This window comes from Oncorhynchus keta, chromosome 1, assembly GCF_023373465.1.
Source record: "Oncorhynchus keta strain PuntledgeMale-10-30-2019 chromosome 1, Oket_V2, whole genome shotgun sequence".
Classification (NCBI taxonomy): domain Eukaryota; kingdom Metazoa; phylum Chordata; class Actinopteri; order Salmoniformes; family Salmonidae; genus Oncorhynchus; species Oncorhynchus keta.
In genome coordinates, this window is record NC_068421.1 from 86468819 (window position 1) to 86491400 (window position 22582).

Here is a 22582-nt window from a genome sequence, read left to right on the forward strand (position 1 = left end):
CAAATCTAAAAATGTCAAGCAGACAACCTTAGAAAATGAACAACAATGACACATGGTTTGATGAAGAACGCAAAAACCTAAGAAATACATTGAGAAACCTGTCCAAAATAGAGATGTCTGGATAAACCACTTCTCCAAACCTTTTGGCCCTATAACAAAGAACAAACAGCAAAAACATATACATGATCAATTACAAATCTTACAATCCATTTTTAAAGACTACCAGAACCCACTGGATTCTCCAATTACATTGAATGAACTACAGGACAAAATACAAACCCACCAACCCAAAAAGGCCTGTGGTGCTGACGGTATCCTAAATGTAATGATCAAATATACAGACCACAAATTCCAATTGGCTAAACTTAATCTCTTTAACATCATCCTCAGCTCTGGCATGTTGTCCAATGTTTGGAATCAAGGACTGATCACCCCAATCCACAAAAGTGGAGACACATTTGAACCCAATAACTACCATGGGATGTGTCAACATCAACCTTAGGAAAATACTCTGCATTATGATTAACAGCAGGCTCGTACATTTCCTCAGCAAAAACAATGTACTGAGCAAATGTCAAATAGGATTTTTACCATATTACTGTACGACAGACCACATACTCACCCTGCACACCCTAATTGACAAACAAACAAACCAAAACCAGGGCAGGGCCTTGGTGGTTAGAGCGTTGGACTAGTAACCGAAAGGTTGCAAGTTCAAATCCCCGAGCTGACAAGGTACAAATCTGTCGTTCTGCCCCTGAACAGGCAGTTAACCCACTAAAAATGCTTTGTTGATTTCAAAAAAGCTTTCGACTCAAATTGGCATGAGGGCCTGCTATACAAATTGATGGAAAGTAGTGTTGGGGGAAAAACACAAGACATTATCAAATCCATGTACACAAACAACAAGTGTTGTTTTTTAAAAACACACATTTCTTTCCACAGGGCCCTGGGGTGAGACAGGGATGCAGCTTAAGCCCCACCCTCTTCTACATACATATCAACTAATTGGCGATGACACTGGAAGTCTGCAGCACCCGGCCTCAACCTACTAGAATCTGAAGTTAAATGTCTACTGTTTGCTGATGATCTGGTGCTTCTGTCCCCAACCAAGGAGGGCCGACAGCAGCACCCACCAAGGAGGGCCTACAGCAGCACCCACCAAGGAGGGCCGACAGCAGCACCTAGATCTTCTGCACAATTTCTGTCAGACCTGGGCCCTGACAGTAAATCTCAGTAAGACAAAAAATAATGGTGTTCCAAAAAAGGTCCAGTTGAGCACACTATACATACCTTGGCCTAAACATCAGGGCCACAGGTGACGTCTAGAAAGCTGTGAACAATCTGAGAGACAAGGCAAGAAGGGCCTTCTATGCCATCAAAAGGAACGTAAAATTCAACATACTAATTAGGATCTGGCTAAAAATACGTAGAACCCATTGCCCTTTATAGTTGTGAGGTCTGGGGTCTGCTCACCAACCAAGAATTCACAAAATGGGACAAACACCAAATTGAGACTCTGCATGCATAATTCTGCAAATTATCCTCTGTGTACAACATATGCCGATTCCCGCTAATTATCCAAATCCAGAAAAGAGACGTTAAATTCTACAACCACCTAAAAGGATGTAATTCCCAAACCTTCCCTAACAAAGCCATCACAAAGCCATCACTCTGTTCACAAACACAAACAGACCCCACAGAGCCCCAGGACAGCAACACAATTAGACCCAACCAAATCATGAGAAAACAAAAGGATAATTACTTGACACACTGGAAAGAATTTGCAAAACAACAGAGCAAACTAGAATGCAATTTGTCCCTAAAGAGAGAGTACACAGTGGCAGAATACCTGACCACTGTGACTGACCCAAACTTAAGGAAAGCTTTGACTACGTACAGACTCAGTGAGCATAGCCTTGCTATTGATAAAAGCCGCCGAAGGCAGACCTGGCTCTCAAGAGGAGACAGGCTATGTGCTCACTGCCCACAAAGTGAGGTGGAAACTGAACTGCACTTCCCAACTTCCTGCCAGATGTATGACCATATTAGAGACACATATGTCCCTCAGATTACACAGATACACAAAGATTTTGGAAACAAATCCAATGTTGATAAACTCCCATATCTACTGGGTGAAATGCCACAGTGTGTCATCACAGCAGCAAGATGTGTGACAATTAGGAGAGCATAGAATCAGTTAGCCCAAAGCCATGGGATAGACTACAGCAAATCAACTCCTGCTCAATTACCCTTGGCACCCTCTCCTCCATCTCCCTCTCTCTCTTCCCACCCTCTCCTCCATCTCTCTCTCACGCCCCACCCTCTCCTCCATCTCTCTCTCTCTCTCTCTCTCTTCCTTCCTTCTCCATCTCTCTCTCTTCTCTCCCTCTCCCTCTCCTCCATCTCTCTCGCTCTTCCATCTCTCTCTCTCTCTTCCATCTCTCTCTCTCTCTCTCCCCCCATCTCTCTCTCTCTCTCTTCCCTCCCTCTCCATCTCTCTCTCTCCTCTCCCTCATCTCTCTCTCTCTTCTCTCCCATCTCCCTCTCTCTTCTCTCCCTCTCCTCCATCTCCCTCTCTCTTCCATCTCCCTCTCTCTCTTCTCTCCCTCATCTCCATATCCCTCTCTCTTCCCTCCCTCTCCTCCATCTCCATCTCTCTCTCTTCTCTCCCTCCATCTCCATCTCTCTCTCTTCTCTCCCTCTCCTCCATCTCTCTCGCTCTTCCCTCCCTCTCCTCCATCTCTCTCTCTCTCTTCCATCTCTCTCTCTCTTCTCTCCCCCATCTCTCTCTCTCTCTCTTCCCTCCCTCTCCATCTCTCTCTCTCCTCTCCCTCATCTCTCTCTATCTTCTCTCCCTCTCTTCCACCTCCCTCTCTCTTCTCTCCCTCTCCTCCATCTCCCTCTCTCTTCCATCTCCCTCTCTCTCTTCTCTCCCTCATCTCCATATCCCTCTCTCTTCCCTCCCTCTCCTCCATCTCCATCTCTCTCTCTTCTCTCCCTCTCCTCCATCTCTCTCTCTCTTTTCCCTCCCTTCCATCTCTCTCGCTCGTCCCTCATGTCTAGTGTCTCTCTCTATCTGAAGAGCCTAGAGACAACACTGTCACACGTCCTACCCCATTCAGATGAAGAGCCTGACGAGTGGTCGGTTAGCACGCACAAGTTAGCACGCACACTCACACATTTAGTCACGCTAGTCTGGATCTCAATGGGACATTACACGTGCAGTCCCCCTGACATTACTGCCAGGAGACAGAGATCAGAGGAAGACCCTGATGGCTGATGGGATAGCATGCTTGTCTTAAAGAGGACATTACTGCCAGGAGACAGAGATCAGAGGAAGACCCTGATGGCTGATGGGATAGCATGCTTGTCTTAAAGAGGACATTACTGATGGGATAGCATGCTTGTCTTAAAGGGAGACAGAGATCAGAGGAAGACCCTGATGGCTGATGGGATAGCATGCTTGTCTTAAAGAGGACATTACTGCCAGGAGACAGAGATCAGAGGAAGACCCTGATGGCTGATGGGATAGCATGCTTGTCTTAAAGAGGACATTACTGCCAGGAGACAGAGATCAGAGGAAGACCCTGATGGCTGATGGGATAGCATGCTTGTCTTAAAGAGGACATTACTGCCAGGAGACAGAGATCAGAGGAAGACCCTGATGGCTGATGGGATAGCATGCTTGTCTTAAAGAGGACATTACTGCCAGGAGACAGAGTTCAGAGGAAGACCCTGATGGCTGATGGGATAGCATGCTTGTCTTAAAGAGGACATGACTGCCAGGAGACAAAGCTTTGAATATGAAACTCACTTAGTGTACTCACAGGTAATCAATGCAAACGTATGTGAGTCAATCCATGTATCTGGACCTTAAATCCTGTGTTCATCTTGCCATTACTACTTCTAGTATCCCCATGCCAAGTTACACTATTACTAAAACATGGTCCATTTTAGAGTGTATAACCTCATCTAATTACATGATGTGTTTAAAGAGAGACAAAGTTAGCCACTCCATGCTACAAACACACAGGTGCAGAGTGACGCACGCTCAGTTTCTCCCAGCTGTCTCTGTAACATCTGCAGCTCCTGGTGAACCTCTGCCAGGGAGAAGGCCCCGGGCCTGCTTCCATGGTAACGGGGTCGCAGATTTGCAGTCTGGGGGTTGAAGGACAGGGGGGCTCTCTGAGAAGAGAGGTCGGAGTGGTAGCGGGGCTGGGACTGGGACTGGGACTGAGGATGGGACTGGGACTGGGACTGGGACTGAGACTGGGGCTGAGGAGGGGTGGGGAGAGAACTGGACACTGGTCCACTGTAGAGGCCTGAAGGTACAGAGGAGAAATACATATGAAGACAGAGAGAAGCAGAGAGGACAGAGAGAAGAAGAGAGGACAGAGAGAAGCAGAGAGGACAGAGAGAAGCAGAGAGGACAGAGAGAAGCAGAGAGGACAGAGAGAAGCAGAGAGGACAGAGAGAAGCAGAGAGGACAGAGAGAAGAAGAGAGGACAGAGAGAAGCAGAGAGGACAGAGAGAAGCAGAGAGGACAGAGAGAAGCAGAGAGGACAGAGAGAAGCAGAGAGGACAGAGAGAAGCAGAGAGGACAGAGAGAAGCAGAGAGGACAGAGAGAAGAAGAGAGGACAGAGAGAAGCAGAGAGGACAGAGAGAAGCAGAGAGGACAGAGAGAAGCAGAGAGGACAGAGAGAAGCAGAGAGGACAGAGAGAAGCAGAGAGGACAGAGAGAAGAAGAGAGGACAGAGAGAAGCAGAGAGGACAGAGAGAAGCAGAGAGGACAGAGAGAAGAAGAGAGGACAGAGAGAAGCAGAGAGGACAGAGAGAAGCAGAGAGGACAGAGAGAAGCAGAGAGGACAGAGAGAAGCAGAGAGGACAGAGAGAAGCAGAGATGACAGAGAGAAGCAGAGAGGACAGAGAGAAAGGAGATGACAGAGAGAAGCAGAGAGGACAGAGAGAAGCAGAGAGTACAGAGAGAAGAAGAGAGGACAGAGAGAAGCAGAGAGGACATAGAGAAGAAGAGAGGACATAGAGAAGAAGAGAGGACAGAGAGAAGAAGAGAGGACAGAGATAATCAGAGAGGACAGAGATAAGAGAGGACAGAGAAGAAGAGAGAACAGAGATAAGAAGAGAGGACAGAGAAGAAGAGAGAACAGAGATAAGAAGAGAGGACAGAGAAGAAGAGAGGACAGAGATAAAAAGAGAGGACAGAGATAAGAAGAGAGGACAAAGAGAAGAAGAGAGGACAGAGATAAGAAGAGAGGACAGAGATAAGAAGAGAGGACAGAGAGAAGAAGAGAGGACAGAGATAAGAAGAGAGAACAGAGATAAGAAGAGAGGACAGAGAGAAGAAGAGAGGACAGAGAGAAGAAGAGAGGACAGAGAGAAGAAGGGAGGGCAGAGAAGAAGAGAGGACAGAGAGAAGAAGAGAGGACAGAGAGAAGAAGAGAGGGCAGAGAAGAAGAGAGGACAGGGGTACAGAAAGAGGTTTGAGAAGAGGGAATGATGGTATGAGGGAAGAAAACAGTTCAATGTCTGGACATGATATGACAAGTACTGTATGTGGATACAGTGAAACTGACTTTAGCAACGATGTGTTGAATAAGGAAGTCACTTCCACTCCTCCTCCCTCTCCCTGTCTGTCTGCCTACCTGTCTGTGTCTGTGTGTCCGCTGATCGCTGCAGGCTGGGACAGCTGATGGAGGACTGGTGTCCATGAGATGAACTGGTGGAAGGAGGGATGGAGGGGTGGCGTGACATGGGGACACTGTTACAGTGAGAATCTGAAATAAAAGAGAGATGAGGAATGAAAAAATTACAGATGAGGTGTGAACTGTTAATCACACTTTACAAATATGGATGTGCAGTCATCTGTGTATCTGAGTGTGTGTGGAAGGCTCCACATGCCAGGACAACAGTTTGGATTGGTCTGCCATGTATACAGATGAATGTGGTACATTCAGGCATTTGGAAATTGCTCCCAAGGATGAACCAGACATGTGGAGGTCTACAATTGTTTTTCTGAGGACTTGGCTGATTTCTTTTCATTTTCTCATGATGTCAAGCAAAGGGGCACTGAGTTTGAAAGTCGGCCTTGAAATACATCCACAGGTACACCTCCAATTGACTCAAATGATGTCAATTAGCCTATCAGAAGCTTCTAAAGCAATGACATAATTTTCTGGAATTTTCCAAGTAGTTTAAAGGTACAGTCAACTTAGTGTATGTAAACTTCTGACTCTCTGGAATTGTGATACAGTAAATTATAAGTGAAATAATCTGTCTGTAAACAATTGTTGGAAAAATTACTTGTGTCGTGCACAAAGTAGATGTCCTAACCGACTTGCCAAAACTATAGTTTGTGGAGTGGTTGAAAAACAAGTTTATATAAGTTTCTAATTTTGTCAGAAATTAGTTTTCATTGCAAGTTAAAGCGTAATGTTTTTATTTATTTTACCTTTATTTAAATAGGCAAGTCAGTTAAGAACAAATTCTTATATTCAATGACGGCCGAGGAACAGTGGGTTACCTGCCTGTTCAGGGGCAAAACAACAGATTTGTCAGCTCGGGGATTTGAACTTGCAACCTTCCAGTTACTAGTCCAACGCTCTAACCACTAGGCTACCCTGCTAGCTAGCTAGCGAATGTTAGCTTGCTGCATCGCTAGCTAACGTTACATGTATGATCTGTTTTGTAATATTATTAGAACCAGAAATCCATTAGGATTGCTAGTTATAGCCTAATGTTAGCTGGGGGGTGGTCATAGCATAGTGTCCACTTAGCTAGATGTGGCTGGGAGGTGGTCATAGCATAGTGTCCACTTAGCTAGATGTGGCTGGGAGGTGGTCATAGCATAGTGTCCACTTAGCTAGATGTGGCTGGGAGGTGGTCATAGCATAGTGTCCACTTAGCTAGATGTGGCTGGGAGGTGGTCATAGCATAGTGTCCACTTAGCTAGATGTGGCTGGGGGATGGTCATAGCATAGTGTCCACTTAGCTAGATGTGGCTGGGAGGTGGTCATAGCATAGTGTCCACTTAGCTAGATGTGGCTGGGAGGTGGTCATAGCATAGTGTCCACTTAGCTAGATGTGGCTGGGAGGTGGTCATAGCATAGTGTCCACTTAGCTAGATGTGGCTGGGGGATGGTCATAGCATAGTGTCCACTTAGCTAGATGTGGCTGGGGGATGGTCATAGCATAGTGTCCACTTAGCTAGATGTGGCTGGGGGATGGTCATAGCATAGTGTCCACTTAGCTAGATGTGGCTGGGAGGTGGTCATAGCATAGTGTCCACTTAGCTCGATGTGGCTGGGAGGTGGTCATAGCATAGTGTCTGGGTAAGCATCATCTAATGTTCATCTGGAATCTGTCTGTTTTTCCTTAAAGATATGGGTGGGGCTAAGGCTTAAGAGGGTGTGAACGACCCTGAATGGGTGAGGCTAAGCCTTAAGAGGGTGTGAACGATCCTGAATGGGTGGGGCTAATCCTTAAGAGGGTGTGAATGACCCTGAATGGGAAGAGACAAAGAAGAGCTCTCCAGTAGGTACCAAAACATTCAAGGGTCATTTTGTCAAAAGTGGGGTTAGAAGTGTATCAACATTCAAAGCAGATGTCCTTTCCCATTGTTCCTCAACTACAGTGTATGATATACCATTTTCTAGCTCTGAGTCTCTATTTTTATCAATATGAAAAACACAATTTCAGATCTTGCTATATTACATAGGACCAAATCCAGGTGGTGGGTCACATGTACCTGTACTGGCTGTAGTGGAGGCATGTCTGTCCTCCTGGCCATACTCACTGGCCGCGTCAATGTCTGAGCACGGCTCCAGATCCTCATTGGTGGAGCCCTGCTCATCGGACACAAAGGAGATGTGGTCTGATTGGTCGGTGGTGTCAGAGAGGGCGTGGCTACTGCATGGTGTGTCAGAACGAGGTTGATGCTGGGTGAGTTTGGCGCGGAGAGAATCGATCACGTCATCCTTCTGTTGGAGCTCCTTACTCAGCCTGTACACAAACAAACAGGAGACCCTCAGTGATCTTGTCCTTTCCCACATAATAACAATACACCTGCTCTCTAGTGACAGAAGGACAATCGGGACAAAACAGGCTTTTCAACAGCAGAGATGTCTAGATGTACAGTGGGCAGTGTCTGCAGTGTGACACCACCAGAGAGTGCTAACAGATGTAGAAAACAAAGAATGATTAAGCTATTAGCTGTCCTGTTCTCTACAGACAGAGAAAGAGGCTTGGTGATCTGATCTGATCCGTCTTGAAGCTGCTTACTGGCCACAGACACAGTGCAGGGATTGACACAGACACAGAGAAAGACACAGTGCAGGGATTGACACAGACACAGAGACACAGACACAGTGCAGGGATTGACACAGACACAGAGACACAGACACAGTGCAGGGATTGACACAGACACAGAGACATAGACAGGCAGGGATTGACACAGACACAGAGACATAGACAGGCAGGGATTGACACAGACACAGAGACAGACAGGCAGAGATCAACACAGACACAGAGAGATAGACAGGCAGAGATCAACACAGACACAGAGAGATAGACAGGCAGAGATCAACACAGACACAGAGACATAGACAGGCAGAGATCAACACAGACACAGAGAGATAGACAGGCAGAGATCAACACAGACACAGAGAGATAGACAGGCAGAGATCAACACAGACACAGAGAGATAGACAGGCAGGGATTGACAAAGACACAGAGACATAGACAGGCAGGGATCAACACAGAGACACAGAGACATAATGAAACATGTTCAATTTGGTTTAAATAATGCAAAAACAAAGTGTTGGAGAAGAAAGTAAAAGTGCAATATGTGCTATGTAAGAAAGCTAACGTTTCAGTTCCTTGCTCAGAACATGAGAACATATGAAAGCTGGTGATTCCTTTTAACATGAGTCTTCAATATTCCCAGGTAAGAAGTGTTAGGTTGTAGTTATTATAGGAATTATAGGACTATTTCCCTCTCTATTTCCCTCTCTATTTCCCTCTCTATTTCCGTTGAAAAATTTCCCTCTCTATTTCTCCTAATCACAGACAGGCATTTCCACAGAGACAGACTTCCCAGACACATAGACACAGACAGACAGGGATCAGCACAGAGACAGACCTCAACTATTTAACCAGACACACAGGGATTTCAGACACACAGACAGGCATTTCCAGACACACAGACAGACAGGGATCCTCAGACACAGACAGGCGGGATCAACACAGAGACAAAGAACGAAAAATCATATTCGGTCGACCTCTAATAGAGACACAGACAGGCAGGGATTAACACAGAGACAGACAGGGATCAACACAGAGACAGACAGGGATTAACACAGAGACAGACAGGGATCAACACAGACACAGAGACACAGACAGACAGGGATCAGCACAGAGACAGACAGGGATCAACACAGAGACAGACAGGGATTAACACAGAGACAGACAGGGATCAACACAGACACACAGACAGGCAGGGATCAACACAGACACACAGACAGACAGGGATCAACACAGACACACAGACAGGCAGGGATCAACACAGAGACAAAGAACGACAGAGATCAACACAGACAGACAGGGATCAACAGACACACAGACAGACAGGGATCAACAGACACACAGACAGACAGGGATCACAGACACACAACAAGGGGATCAACACAGACACGCAGACAGACAGGTGACCAGACATGGCACCACAGACAGACAGGGATCAAGATCATACAGACAGGTTAACACAGAGACAGACAGGGATCAACACAGACACACAAAAAGGGGATCAACATAGACACACAGACAGACAGGGATCAACACAGACATACAGACAGGGATTAACACAGACATACAGACAGGGATCAACACAGACACAATGTATCCACACAGCACACATGACTGTAAGTGACCACTGGCATAAAAATGGCATATATAAGTTTGGATGCATACATGTAATCATAACAAGCAGAATGTGATAAACACGCACACACACACACATCCTGTTCCCCCTCAGCTGAATTAATTCATTGATAGCAGCACTCTGGGTGAAGGTCGACTCACCAATCTAAACCTGATCCCTCCACACGCGCACACACACACACACACACACACACACACACACACACACACACACACACACACACACACACACACACACACACACACACACACACACACACACACACACACACACACACACACACACCTCTTCTGAAGAACTTACTGTATAGTAAGACACAGTTAGAGATTACTATCACTCTGATTACTATCACTCTGATTAGAATTACTCTGATTACTATCACTCTCATGTTACTAGAAAAATAACTCTGTCGTACTTTTCCATCTGCCTGTGCAGGGCCTTTCTCTCTCTGTCAGTGTTTTTTCTATACAGGGCCAGTTCTCTCTCCTGGGCCCGGCTCTCCCACAGAGAGAAGGAGAACAGAGAGTCTCTGTACAGAGGGCTGCTTTTAGACAGCATGGCCTTCCACAGGGGAGCCATTGGCCTGGGCCCACTGCTCGCCTGGCCAGCCTTCCCCACCCAAGGCCCTCCTCCCTGCGCTAGAGAGCAGCCATCCTGGCCTTTCTGCTCCCCCCTTTCCTCCTGCTCCTCCTCCTTCACACCAGGGAGACAGTTGTTGTCCTCGTCCTCGTTGTGGGGGGTCGTCGCCGTGGCAACGCCTCTCAACTGGGTCTCTATGGTAACCAGGCAGTGCTCATTCGCTTAATGATGAGGTGGTGATCCCCGGAGTGGTAGGTAGGTCATGGGAAGGGGAATGTGCCAGAAAGCATGATGGAGGTAGGGAGGACTGATCATGAGCAATCAGGTGAAAAGCAATGTAAATCCCCAGATTAGACTCAGAGACAGAGACGTGCTCACTGTATCCACAGCAGCCGCTGTGACGGTGACTAGCGCGGTCTCCTAAGCAGATTCTGACCCAGGCCAGTTTGGTCCGATACAGACAAGCCCAACAAGGTTCCAGAAATCCCAAATCTGCTGTGCAGTAATTTAGCTCAGGTGGCGTTACCCTTCTCTTTAACCAAGTGGTCTTTCCAATGCATTTCCTCTGTCTCTGCTGTAAAGAACCACTGGTTGTGTCACTGTTTGCTGGTGGACTGGTGCAGCAGGAGGAGAGTTATTCACCGCGCTGTGACTCAGTCTCACACTGCCTGCGGAGAGTAAGTAGCACCTTCTCTCTTCCTGTCTGTATCTCTCTTCCTGTCTGTCTCTCTCTATTCCTGTCTCTCTCTCTCTGTCTGTCTGTCTCTCTCTGTCTGTCTGTCTGTGTCTCAAATAGTTCCCTCCTTCACTCCTCTGTTTTCAAATCCAAGCTTCCAAAAACTTTTGATGGACCTCGGGAAGGAAGAGGGAGCTTCTGATCCTTCTGTTTCTTCACTCTTTCCTCCCACCAGCAGCCAAACACAACACGGATCGACCGGAGAGAGCGGTGTTTCTCTCCCAGGGAAGGAGAGATCAGAGCGGGTGTATCCCGGCCTAGGGGCTGCACTAGGAACCCACTCCAGTCAGAGGAGAGAGCAGTGTTTCTCTCCCAGGGAAGGAGAGATCAGAGCGGGTGTATCCTGGCCTAGGGGCTGCACTAGGAACCCACTCCAGTCAGAGGAGAGAGCAGTGTTTCTCTCCCAGGGAAGGAGAGATCAGAGCGGGTGTATCCTGGCCTAGGGGCTGCACTAGGAACCCACTCCAGTCAGAGGAGAGAGCAGTGTTTCTCTCCCAGGGAAGGAGAGATCAGAGCGGGTGTATCCTGGCCTAGGGGCTGCACTAGGAACCCACTCAGTCAGAGGAGAGAGCAGTGTTTCTCTCCCAGGGAAGGAGAGATCAGAGCGGGTGTATCCTGGCCTAGGGGCTGCACTAGGAACCCACTCCAGTCAGAGGAGAGAGCAGTGTTTCTCTCCCAGGGAAGGAGAGATCAGAGCGGGTGTATCCTGGCCTAGGGGCTGCACTAGGAACCCACTCCAGTCAGAGGAGAGAGCAGTGTTTCTCTCCCAGGGAAGGAGAGATCAGAGCGGGTGTATCCTGGCCTAGGGGCTGCACTAGGAACCCACTCCAGTCAGAGGAGAGAGAAGCTCTGTGACTGAGAGGCTGAATGGTCAAACATAAAGAGTCAGATAACCCTAGTCAGCCTTCTGTGTGTTTTATAACTCAAACTGCAGCGCTGGCTCAAAAACCTGGCCCCATTCGACCCTTTGCTAAATGTTCTGTGAACCACTCTGTCTGTAGGTCCTGGAATGTGAATCTGTTTCTCAAAAAAGCAATTATTGTTATATTTTATTTAAACTAACAGGATTTTTGAAGAGATAGCGCACGTCAAATAAGGAACACAAAATGTCTCTAAAATCCACAAAAAAAAACACAAGATTAAGATCCAAAGTAGAATTCCAGGTACTGTAGTCAATGCATCCCCTTTGAAAAAGTCCAAGTGTTTAGAGAAACCACCATTGTACATGTCAGAGCCCTGATTCTCCGTAACACTCCTGTAGTTTTACAGAATACTGAGACTGAGCTGGATGGTGCTCTATACCAGGCTTTGCTCTTCTCTTGCTCCCGCTCTCTGATTCACTCTCTCGCTCTCCCTTTCTCTCGCTGTGTCTCTCTCTCCAACTCTCTCCCCCGGCTCTCTCTCCCCCTGCCTCTCTCTGTCTCTCTCTCGCTCTCTCTCCCCCGCCTCTCTCTGTCTCTCTCTCGCTCTCTCTCCCCCTGCCTCTCTCTGTCTCTCTCTCGCTCTCTCTCCCCCCGCCTCTCTCTGTCTCTCTCTCGCTCTCTCTCCCCCTGCCTCTCTCTGTCTCTCTCTCGCTCTCTCTCCCCCTGCCTCTCTCTGTCTCTCTCTCGCTCTCTCTCCCCCTGCCTCTCTCTGTCTCTCTCTCGCTCTCTCTCCCCCCGCCTCTCTCTCTCATCCCCACTTCTCTCTCTCCTCCCCACCCCTCTCTCTCTCTCCCCACCCGCCTCTCTCTCTCCCACCCGCCTCTCTCTCTCCCCCCGCCTCTCTCTCTCCCCCCGCCTCTCTCTCTCCCCCGCCTCTCTCTCTCTCCCCCCGCCTCTCTCTCTCTCCCCCCGCCTCTCTCTCTCCCCCGCCTCTCTCTCTCACCCACCCGCCTCTCTCTCTCCCCCGCCTCTCTCTCTCACCCACCCGCCTCTCTCTCTCCCCCGCCTCTCTCTCTCCCATCCGCCTCTCTCCCCCCGCCTCTCTCTCTCTCCCCCGCCTCTCTCTCTCTCCTCCCCACCTCTCTCTCTCTCTCCCCGCCTCTCTCTCTCTCCTACCCGCCTCTCTCTCTCCCCGCCTCTCTCTCCCCACCTGCATCTTTCTCTCTCTCTCTCCCCCGCCTCTCTCTCTCTCCCCACCCGCCTCTCTCTCTCTCTCCCCGCCTCTCTCTCTCTCTCCTCCCCGCCTCTCTCTCTCTCCTACCCGCCTCTCTCTCTCCCCACCTGCATCTTTCTCTCTCTCTCTCCCACCCGCCTCTCTCTCTCTCTCCCACCTCTCTCTCTCTCTCCCACCCGCCTCTCTCTCTCCCCCGCCTCTCTCTCTCTCCCACCCGCTTCTCTCTCTCCCCCCGCCTCTCTCTCTCCCCCGCCTCTCTCTCTCCCCCCGCCTCTCTGTCTCTCCCCCCGCCTCTCTCTCCCCCCCGCCTCTCTCTCTCCCACCCGCCTCTCTCCTCCCCCCGCCTCTCTCTCTCTCTCTCTCCCCCCGCCTCTCTCTCTCCCCCCGCCTCTCTCTCTCCCCCGCCTCTCTCTCTCCCCCCCCTCCTCTCTCCCCCGCCTCTCTCTCGCCCACCCGCCTCTCTCTCTCGCCCACCCGCCTCTCTCTCTCCCTCTATCTCCCCCCGCCTCTCTCTCTCTCCTCCACGCCTCTTTCTCTCTCCTACCCGCCTCTCTCTCTCTCCCCCTCTCCTCCCCGCCTCTCCCCGCCTCTCTCTCTCTCCCTACCCGCCTCTCTCTCTCCTCCCGCCTCTCTCTCTCTCCTACCCGCCTCTCTCTCTCCTCCCGCCTCTCTCTCTCTCTTCTCCCCGCCTCTCTCTCTCTCCTCCCCGCCTCTCTCTCTCCTCCCCGCCTCTCTCGCTCTCCCCCGCCTCTCTCTCTCTCCTCCCGCCTCTCTCTCTCTCCCCATGCCTCTCTCTCTCTCCTCCCCGCCTCTCTCTCTCCCCCCGCCTCTCTCTCTCTCCCACCCGCCTCTCTCTCTCTCCCACCCGCCTCTCTCTCTCCCTGTCTCTCTCTCTCTCTCCCTGTCTCTCTCTCTATCTCTCTGTAGCTTCAACTGCTCCTGACCCAGTTCACTGTACCATGAGGTCTTAATAACTTAACCTGATTAGTGCCCATGTCAACACCTTGCTCTGAATCCAGCACTGCAGCAAGAGCCTGAGCCATGTTACATCACACACACACACACATACACACATGTTTTGTTCTTCTATCCTAGTGGGGACCTAAAAATTGATTTCCAATCAAAGTCCAATTTTCTCAAACCCTAAACCTTAACATTAACCCTAACCTTAACCCTAAATCTAACCTTAACCCTAACCTTAACCCATAACCCTAACCACTAATCCCTACCCTTACCGTAACTCTAATTCTAACCTAACCCCTAAGCTTATAATAGCCTTTGTCCTCATGGGGATGTGGGACATGTCCCCACGAGGGAGAATTTTAGGTCCCCACAAAGATAGAAAAACCAACCCACACTCTAATACTCTCACGCACAAGGGAATCAAACCAATACAAATCCCCTCTTTTTTCTCACTCAATTACGGGCTCATCCTAAATGAGTCAACTGGCACTAAAACACATTTGAGTCCTCCGTCGACTGGCACTAAAACACATTTAAGTCCTCCGTATCTGGTTGGCCAGCTGTGGAGCATACTGCAGCTCTATCTATCTCTCTCTTTCATGAGAGTGGGAGAGGCACCTCTAACTACCCACAATGCAATGCCTGGCCCTGCTCTCAACCCTGTAAGGAAACAACAACTCTAGGGGAAAGTGTCTTCCAAATCACAATCTCCACATTTTTGCTTCAAATGAGAGAAGAAGAAGAAAATAAATCTGGGCCACAGTTACGGCTACCGTGTGCTTAGTGTATATCGCCCCAACGCCCTGGCATGGCACAGAGGTTGCTTTCTATGCTGACTCAGATGCTGTGGTCTGTGTAGGGGCCTGGGAGCAATCTGTCATAACATTAAATAACATAAAACCATGGCGCTGACAGAGATGGCCGCCTCGCTTCGCGTTCTTAGGAAACTATGTGGTATTTTGTTTTTTTAATAATGTATTATTTCTTACATTGTTACCCCAGGAAATCTTAAGTCTTATTACTTACTTACAACTTATAAGAGCAACGTCAACTTACCAACATTATGACCAGGAATAGGACTTTCCCGAAGCGGATCCTCTGTTTGGTCCACCACCCAAGACAATGGATCGAATCCCAGCAGGCGACTCAAAACAAAGCCCTCCCCTGCCCTTCTTTCGGCAAATCTGACCACAACTCCATTTTGTTGCTCCCAGCCTATAGACAGAAACTAAAACAGGAAGCGCCCATGCTCAGGTCTGTACAACGCTGGTCCGACCAATCTGATTCCACGCTTCAAGATTGCTTCGATCACGTGGACTGGGATTTGTTCCGGATGGCATCGAACAACAACATTGATGTAGATGCTGATTCGGTGAGCGAGTTTATTAGCAAGTGCATTGGTGATGTTGTACCCACAGCAACTATTAAAACCTTCCCCAACCAGAAACCGTGGATTTTTGGCAGCATTCGCGCAAAATTGAAAGCGCAAACCACTGCTTTTAATCATGGTAAGGAGTCCAGAAACATGACCAAATACAAACAGTGTAGCTATTCCCTCCGCAAGGCAATCAAACAAGCTAACCGTCAGTATAGAGACAAAGTAGAGTCGCAATTCAACGGCTCAGACACGAGTCGTACATGGCAGGGTCTACAGTCAATCACGAGTTACAAGAAGAAAACCAGCCCCGTCGCGGACACCGACGTCTTGCTCCCAGACAAACTAAACAACTTCTTTGTTCGCTTTGAGGACAATACTGACACGGCCCGCTACCAAAACCTGCGGGCTCTCCTTCACTGTAGGCAATGTGAGTAAAACATGTAAACGTGTTAACCCTCGCAAGGCTGCCGGCCCGGACGGCATCCCTAGCCATGTCCTCAGAGCATGCACAGACCAGCTGGCTGGTGTGTTTAAGGACATATTCAATCAATCCCTACCCCAGTCTGCTGTTCCCACATGCTTCAAGGGGGCCACCATTGTTCCTGTTCCCAAGAAAGCTAAGGTAACTGAGCTAAATGACTATCGCCCCGTAGCACTCACTTCCGTAATCATGAAGTGCTTCGAGAGACTAGTCAAGGATCATATCACCTCCACCTTACCAGCCACCCTAGACCCACTCCAATTTGCTTACCGCCCCAATAGGTCCACAGACGACACAATCACACTGCACACTGCCCTAACCCATCTGGACAAGAGGAATACCTATGTAAAAATGCTGTTCATCGATTACAGCTCAGCATTTAATGCCATAGTACCCTCCAAACTCGTAATTAAGCTCGAGAGCCTGGGTCTCAACCCCGCCCTGTGCAACTGGGTCCTGAACTTTCTGATGGGCCACCCCCAGGTGGTGAGGGTAGGTTACAACATCTCCACCCTGTTGATCCTCAACACTGGGGCCCCACAGGGGTGCATTCTCAGCCCTCTCCTGTACTCCCTGTTCACCCACGACTCAATCATCAAGTTTGCAGACGACACTACAGTGGTAGGCTTGATTACCAACAATGACGAGACGGCCTACAGGGAGGAGGTGAGGGCTCTTGGAGTGTGGTGTCAGGAAAATAAACTCACACTCAACGTCAACAAAACAAAGGAGATGATCGTGGACTTCAGGAAACAGCAGAGGGAGCACCCCTCTAACCACATCAACGGGACAGTAGTGGAGGAGGTGGAAAGTTGTAAGTTCCTCGGCGTACACAAACTGAAATGGTCCACCCACACAGACAGTGTGGTGAAAAAGGCACAGCAGCGCCTCTTCAACATCAGGAGGCTGAAGAAATTTGTCTTGTCACCAAAAACACTCACAAACTTTTACAGATGCACAATCGAGAGCATCCTGTTGGGCTGTATCACCGCCTGGTACGGCAACTGCTCCGCCCACAACCGCAAGACTCTCCAGAGGGTAGTGAGGTCTGCACAACGCATCACCGGGGGAAAACTACCTGCCTTCCAGGACACCTACACCACCCGATTACACAGGAAGGCCAAAAAGATCATCAAGGACCTCAACCACCCGAGCCACTGCCTGTTCACCTCGCTATCATCCAGAAGGCGAGGTCAGTACAGGTGCATCAAAGCTGGGACCGAGAGTCAGCTTCTATCTCAAGGCCATCAGACTGTTAAACAGCCATCACTAACATTGAGTGACTGCTGCCAACATACTAACTCAAATCTCAAGCCACTTTAATAATTAAACATTGGATGTAATAAATGTATCACTAGTCACTTTAAACAATGCCACTTTATATAATGTTCATATACCCTACATTACTCATCTCATATGTATATACTGTACTCTATACCATCTACTGCATCTTGCCTATGCCCTTCAGCCATCGCTCACCCATATATGTACATATTCCTATTCACTCCTTTACACTTGTGTGTATAAGGTAGCTGAAATTGTTATATTACTGCATGGTCAGAACTAGAAGCACAAGCCTTTCGCTACACTTGCATTAACATCTGCTAACCATTTGTACGTGACCAATAAAATTAGATTTGATTTGACATCCTATTCCCTGTAGTGACAATTAAGCATTGCATTATATATATACTGTAGGTCAAAAGTAGTGAAGTATATAAGGAATAGGACATTATTGTCATCTCACATCTCAGCAGCCTGAGAAGCCACTGCTTCAGATGAGGGAAAAGAAGACTGCTCTTTTAGCAATCACCAAAGAGCAAGAAAGACTAGATTTTCAGCATTAACCTGGACCAGAACTAGCTAGCAGCTTGCTGTTCTCTAATGTTCTGCTCTGGTCCGGAAGTCTCTGTCCACCTGCCCCTGTCCATCACTGGCCGCCCGTCCAACTAGCTGCCCTCCAACTAGCTGCCCTCTAACTGGTTGACCCTCTAACTGGTTGACCCTCTAACTGGTTGACCTTCTAACTGGCTGACCCTCTAACTGGTTGACCCTCTAACTGGCTGCCCCTCTAACAGGCTGCCCCTCTAACAGGCTGCCCTTCTAACAGGCTGCCCTTCTAACAGGCTGCCCCTCTAATAGGCTGCCCTTCTAACAGGCTGCCCCTCTAACAGGCTGCCCCTCTAACAGGCTGACCCTCTAACAGGCTGACCCTCTAACAGGCTGACCCTCTAACAGGCTGCCCCTCTAACAGGCTGCCCTTCTGACAGGCTGCCCCTCTAACAGGCTGCCCTTCTAACAGGCTGCCCCTCTAACAGGCTGCCCTCTAACAGGCTGCCCTCTAACAGGCTGCCCCTCTTGCCCCTCTAACAGGCTGCCCCTCTAACAGGCTGCCCCTCTAACAGGCTGCCCTCTAACTGGCTGCCCCTCTAACAGGCTGACCCTCTAACAGGCTGACCCTCTAACTGGCTGAACTGGCTGCCCTCTAACTGGTTGACCCTCTAACAGGCTGCCCCTCTAACAGGCTGACCTTCTAACAGGCTGCCCTCTAACTGGTTGACCCTCTAACAGGCTGCCCCTCTAACAGGCTGCCCCTCTAACAGGTTGCCCCTCTAACAGGCTGCCCCTCCCTCTAACTGGCTGCCCCTCTAACAGGCTGCCCTCTAACTGGCTGACCCTCTAACTGGTTGACCCTCTAACTGGCCCTTCTAACAGGCTGACCCTCTAACAGGCTGACCCTCTAACTGGTTGACTCTCTAACTGATGACCCTCTAACAGGCTGCCATCTGACAGGCTGTCCCTCTAACTAGCTGCCATCTAACAGGCTGTCCCTCCAACTAGCTGCCATCTAACAGGCTGTCCCTCTATCTGGCTGCACCTCGCTGCCCCTCTAACAGGTTGCCCCTAGAACAGGCTGACCCTCTAACTGGCTGCCCTCTAACAGGCTGCCCCTCTAACAGGCTGCCCCTCTAACAGGCTGACCCTCTAACTGGCTGCCCCTCTAACTGGCTGCCCCTCTAACTGGTTGACCCTCTAACTGGCTGCCTCTCTAACTGGCTGCCTCTCTAACTGGTTGACCCTCTAACTGGCTGCCTCTCTATCTGGTTGACCCTCTAACTGGCTGCCCTCTAACTGGCTGCCCCTCTAACTGGTTGACCCTCTAACTGGCTGCCCTCTAACTGGCTGCCCTGTAACTGGCTGCCCCTCTAACAGGTTGACCCTCTAACTGGCTGCCCTCTAACTGGCTGCCCCTCTAACTGGTTGACCCTCTAACTGGCTGCCCCTCTAACTGGCTGCCCTCTAACTGGCTGCCCCTCTAACTGGCTGCCCCTCTAACTGGTTGACCCTCTAACTGGTTGACCCTCTAACTGGTTGACCCTTTAACTGGCTGCCCCTCTAACTGGTTGACCCTCTAACAGGTTGACCCTCTAACTGGCTGCCCTCTAACTGGCTGCCCCTCTAACAGGCTGCCCCTCTAACAGGCTGACCCTCTAACTGGCTGCCCCTCTAACTGGCTGCCCCTCTAACTGGCTGACCCTCTAACTGGTTGACCCTCTAACTGGTTGACCCTCTAACTGGTTGCCCCTCTAACTGGTTGACCCTCTAACAGGTTGACCCTCTAACTGGCTGCCCTCTAACTGGCTGACCCTCTAACTGGCTGCCCCTCTAACTGGCTGCCCCTCTAACTGGTTGACCCTCTAACAGGTTGACCCTCTAACTGGTTGACCCTTTAACTGGCTGCCCCTCTAACTGGTTGACCCTCTAACTGGTTGACCCTTTAACTGGCTGCCCCTCTAACTGGCTGCCCTCTAACTGGCTGCCCCCCTCTAACTGGCTGACCCTCTAACTGGCTGCCCCTCTAACTGGCTGCCCCTCTAACTGGTTGACCCTCTAACTGGCTGCCCCTCTAACTGGTTGCCCCTCTAACTGGTTGCCCCTCTAACTGGTTGACCCTCTAACTGGCTGCCCCTCTAACTGGCCGCCCCTCTAACTGGCTGCCCCTCTAACTGGCTGCCCCTCTAACTGGCCGCCCCTCTAACTGGTTGACCCTCTAACTGGTTGACCCTCTAACTGGTTGACCCTCTAACTGGTTGACCCTCTAACTGGCTGCCCTCTAACAGGTTGACCCTCTAACAGGCTGCCCTCTAACTGGCTGCCCCTCTAACTGGTTGACCCTCTAACTGGTTGACCCTCTAACTGGTTGACCCTCTAACTGGCTGCCCTCTAACAGGTTGACCCTCTAACAGGCTGCCCTCTAACTGGCTGCCCCTCTCACTGGTTGACCCTCTCACTGGTTGACCCTCTAACTGGTTGACCCTCTAACTGGCTGCCCCTCTAACAGGTTGACCCTCTAACTGGTTGACCCTCTAACAGGCTGACCCTCTAACAGGCTGACCCTCTAACTGGTTGACCCTCTAACTGGTTGACCCTCTAACTGGTTGACCCTCTAACTGGTTGACCCTCTAACTGGCTGCCCCTCTAACTGGTTGACCCTCTAACTGGTTGACCCTCTAACTGGCTGCCCCTCTAACTGGTTGACCCTCTAACTGGTTGACCCTCTAACTGGTTGACCCTCTAACAGGTTGACCCTCTAACTGGCTGCCCTCTCACTGGTTGACCCTCTCACTGGTTGACCCTCTAACTGGTTGACCCTCTAACTGGCTGCCCCTCTAACTGGTTGACCCTCTAACTGGTTGACCCTCTAACTGGTTGACCCTCTAACTGGTTGACCCTCTAACTGGTTGACCCTCTAACTGGCTGACCCTCTAACTGGTTGACCCTCTAACTGGTTGACCCTCTAACTGGCTGCCCCTCTAACTGGCTGCCCCTCTAACTGGTTGACCCTCTAACTGGTTGACCCTCTAACTCTATGTAATCAGATGTCCCCAGATACCAGGGCCTTCCAGGTGACAGCCTGAGGACTATGTCACAGCTCAGAGATACAGTTCCCCAGAGGACCATGCAAGCCGACACAGGAATACAATGTTTGTCAGGTTCTGCTCATTGTGTGTGTGTGTGTGTGTGGGGGGGGTTCTCTCTCCCTCTTTTGTGCTCACACACACTTTCTCTGAGTCTGAACCCAAACAGAGGACAGCGTGAATCTTCACAGACAACTGACCTCATGCCCAGACTCCTGTGACCTGGTCAACTGGCAAATCCTCACACACACCACACACACACACACACACACACACACACACACACACACACACACACACACACACACACACACACACACACACACACACACACACACACACACAGCACACACACACACACAGCGAGAGAGAGGCATGATGGGAAGGAGATAAAGAGGGCGCCTTATAAAATCTCCCGTGGCGATCTGAGGCTGTTGCCATGGCAATCATAGCTTGGCAGAGCGAGGGCAGTGGGTTCATCCAATCACAACGCTCCTCATCAATCACTGTCCCCATGGGGCTGGTTAGCACTGGTGACATCATACAGCATGGCCCTGACTCAACGTGTTAGCATTAACGCTAATGTGGCTAACGCTATAAAAACCAGCCACGTTGAACATGTCCACCAGCATGAGGGGGTAAAGGATTAAAGAGGGTGAGCGAAAAAATGAGAAGCAGAGAAATATGGTGGATAGACACAGTGAGGGAAATGAAGGAGATTGAGAGATCTGCCTCTCACTCCTACGATGACAGCCACAGTGGTTTATTGGATTGGGATCCGACGTCGTTAGAGACATGAGCAACTGATCGATCTCCATCTCTGTTGATCGTCACTGCCACCTGTCTAACGTGCTGGTCCTGCCAGTGAGTTAATCAGACTGATTGATCGTCTGTGTGGATCACTGATCGAGTGACAAACAAAAACACTGTATTACCCCCCTGGAGGACACAGGCGCCCAAACAACAATCAATATTTTCCAACTGCCAAAATGTCCAGACATACAGCAACGTCAACAACCACAACACACAGAGATTACACTGCTAATGATTTAATGCTGTTGCATTGATGCCATACTGTTGCAAACACAGACATATGCACACACACACAAACTGGCAGACGTACCGTATGGCGAGCAGCTCTGTGCCAGTCTTGTCGTCAGGAATCTTGGGATGGTCTCCTGAAGAGAGGGGATGAGAGAGGAGAGAGACATTACATCTATGTGGTCAGTAAACACACAGGTCCATCACACATACAAGGTCACGCACTGTAAACTCTCCTTCCAGACTCACATCAAACATCTCCAATCCAAAGTTAAATCTAGAATTGACTTCCTATTTCGCAACAAAGCATCCTTCACTCATGCTGCCAAACATACCATCGTAAAACTGACCATCCTACCGATCCTCAACTACGGCGATGTCATTTACAAAATAGCCTCCAACGCCCTACTCAACAAATTGGATGCAGTCTAT

The 22582-nt window shown here is 49.6% G+C and overlaps 1 protein-coding gene across 1 annotated transcript in view; it reads right to left on the bottom strand.

Moving 5' to 3' along the window:
• The window catches only part of pde4dip (phosphodiesterase 4D interacting protein), a 76976-nt gene that overhangs the window by 26730 nt on the left and 27664 nt on the right, over positions 1–22582 (bottom strand). The window contains exons 19-22 of the mRNA XM_052523870.1: positions 22233–22287; positions 7767–8020; positions 5665–5796; positions 4053–4325 (exon numbers count right to left, since the gene is read on the bottom strand). Of these exons, the coding sequence (XP_052379830.1) occupies positions 4053–4325; positions 5665–5796; positions 7767–8020; positions 22233–22287 (714 nt within the window). The remainder of the gene's footprint in view (positions 1–4052; positions 4326–5664; positions 5797–7766; positions 8021–22232; positions 22288–22582) is intronic.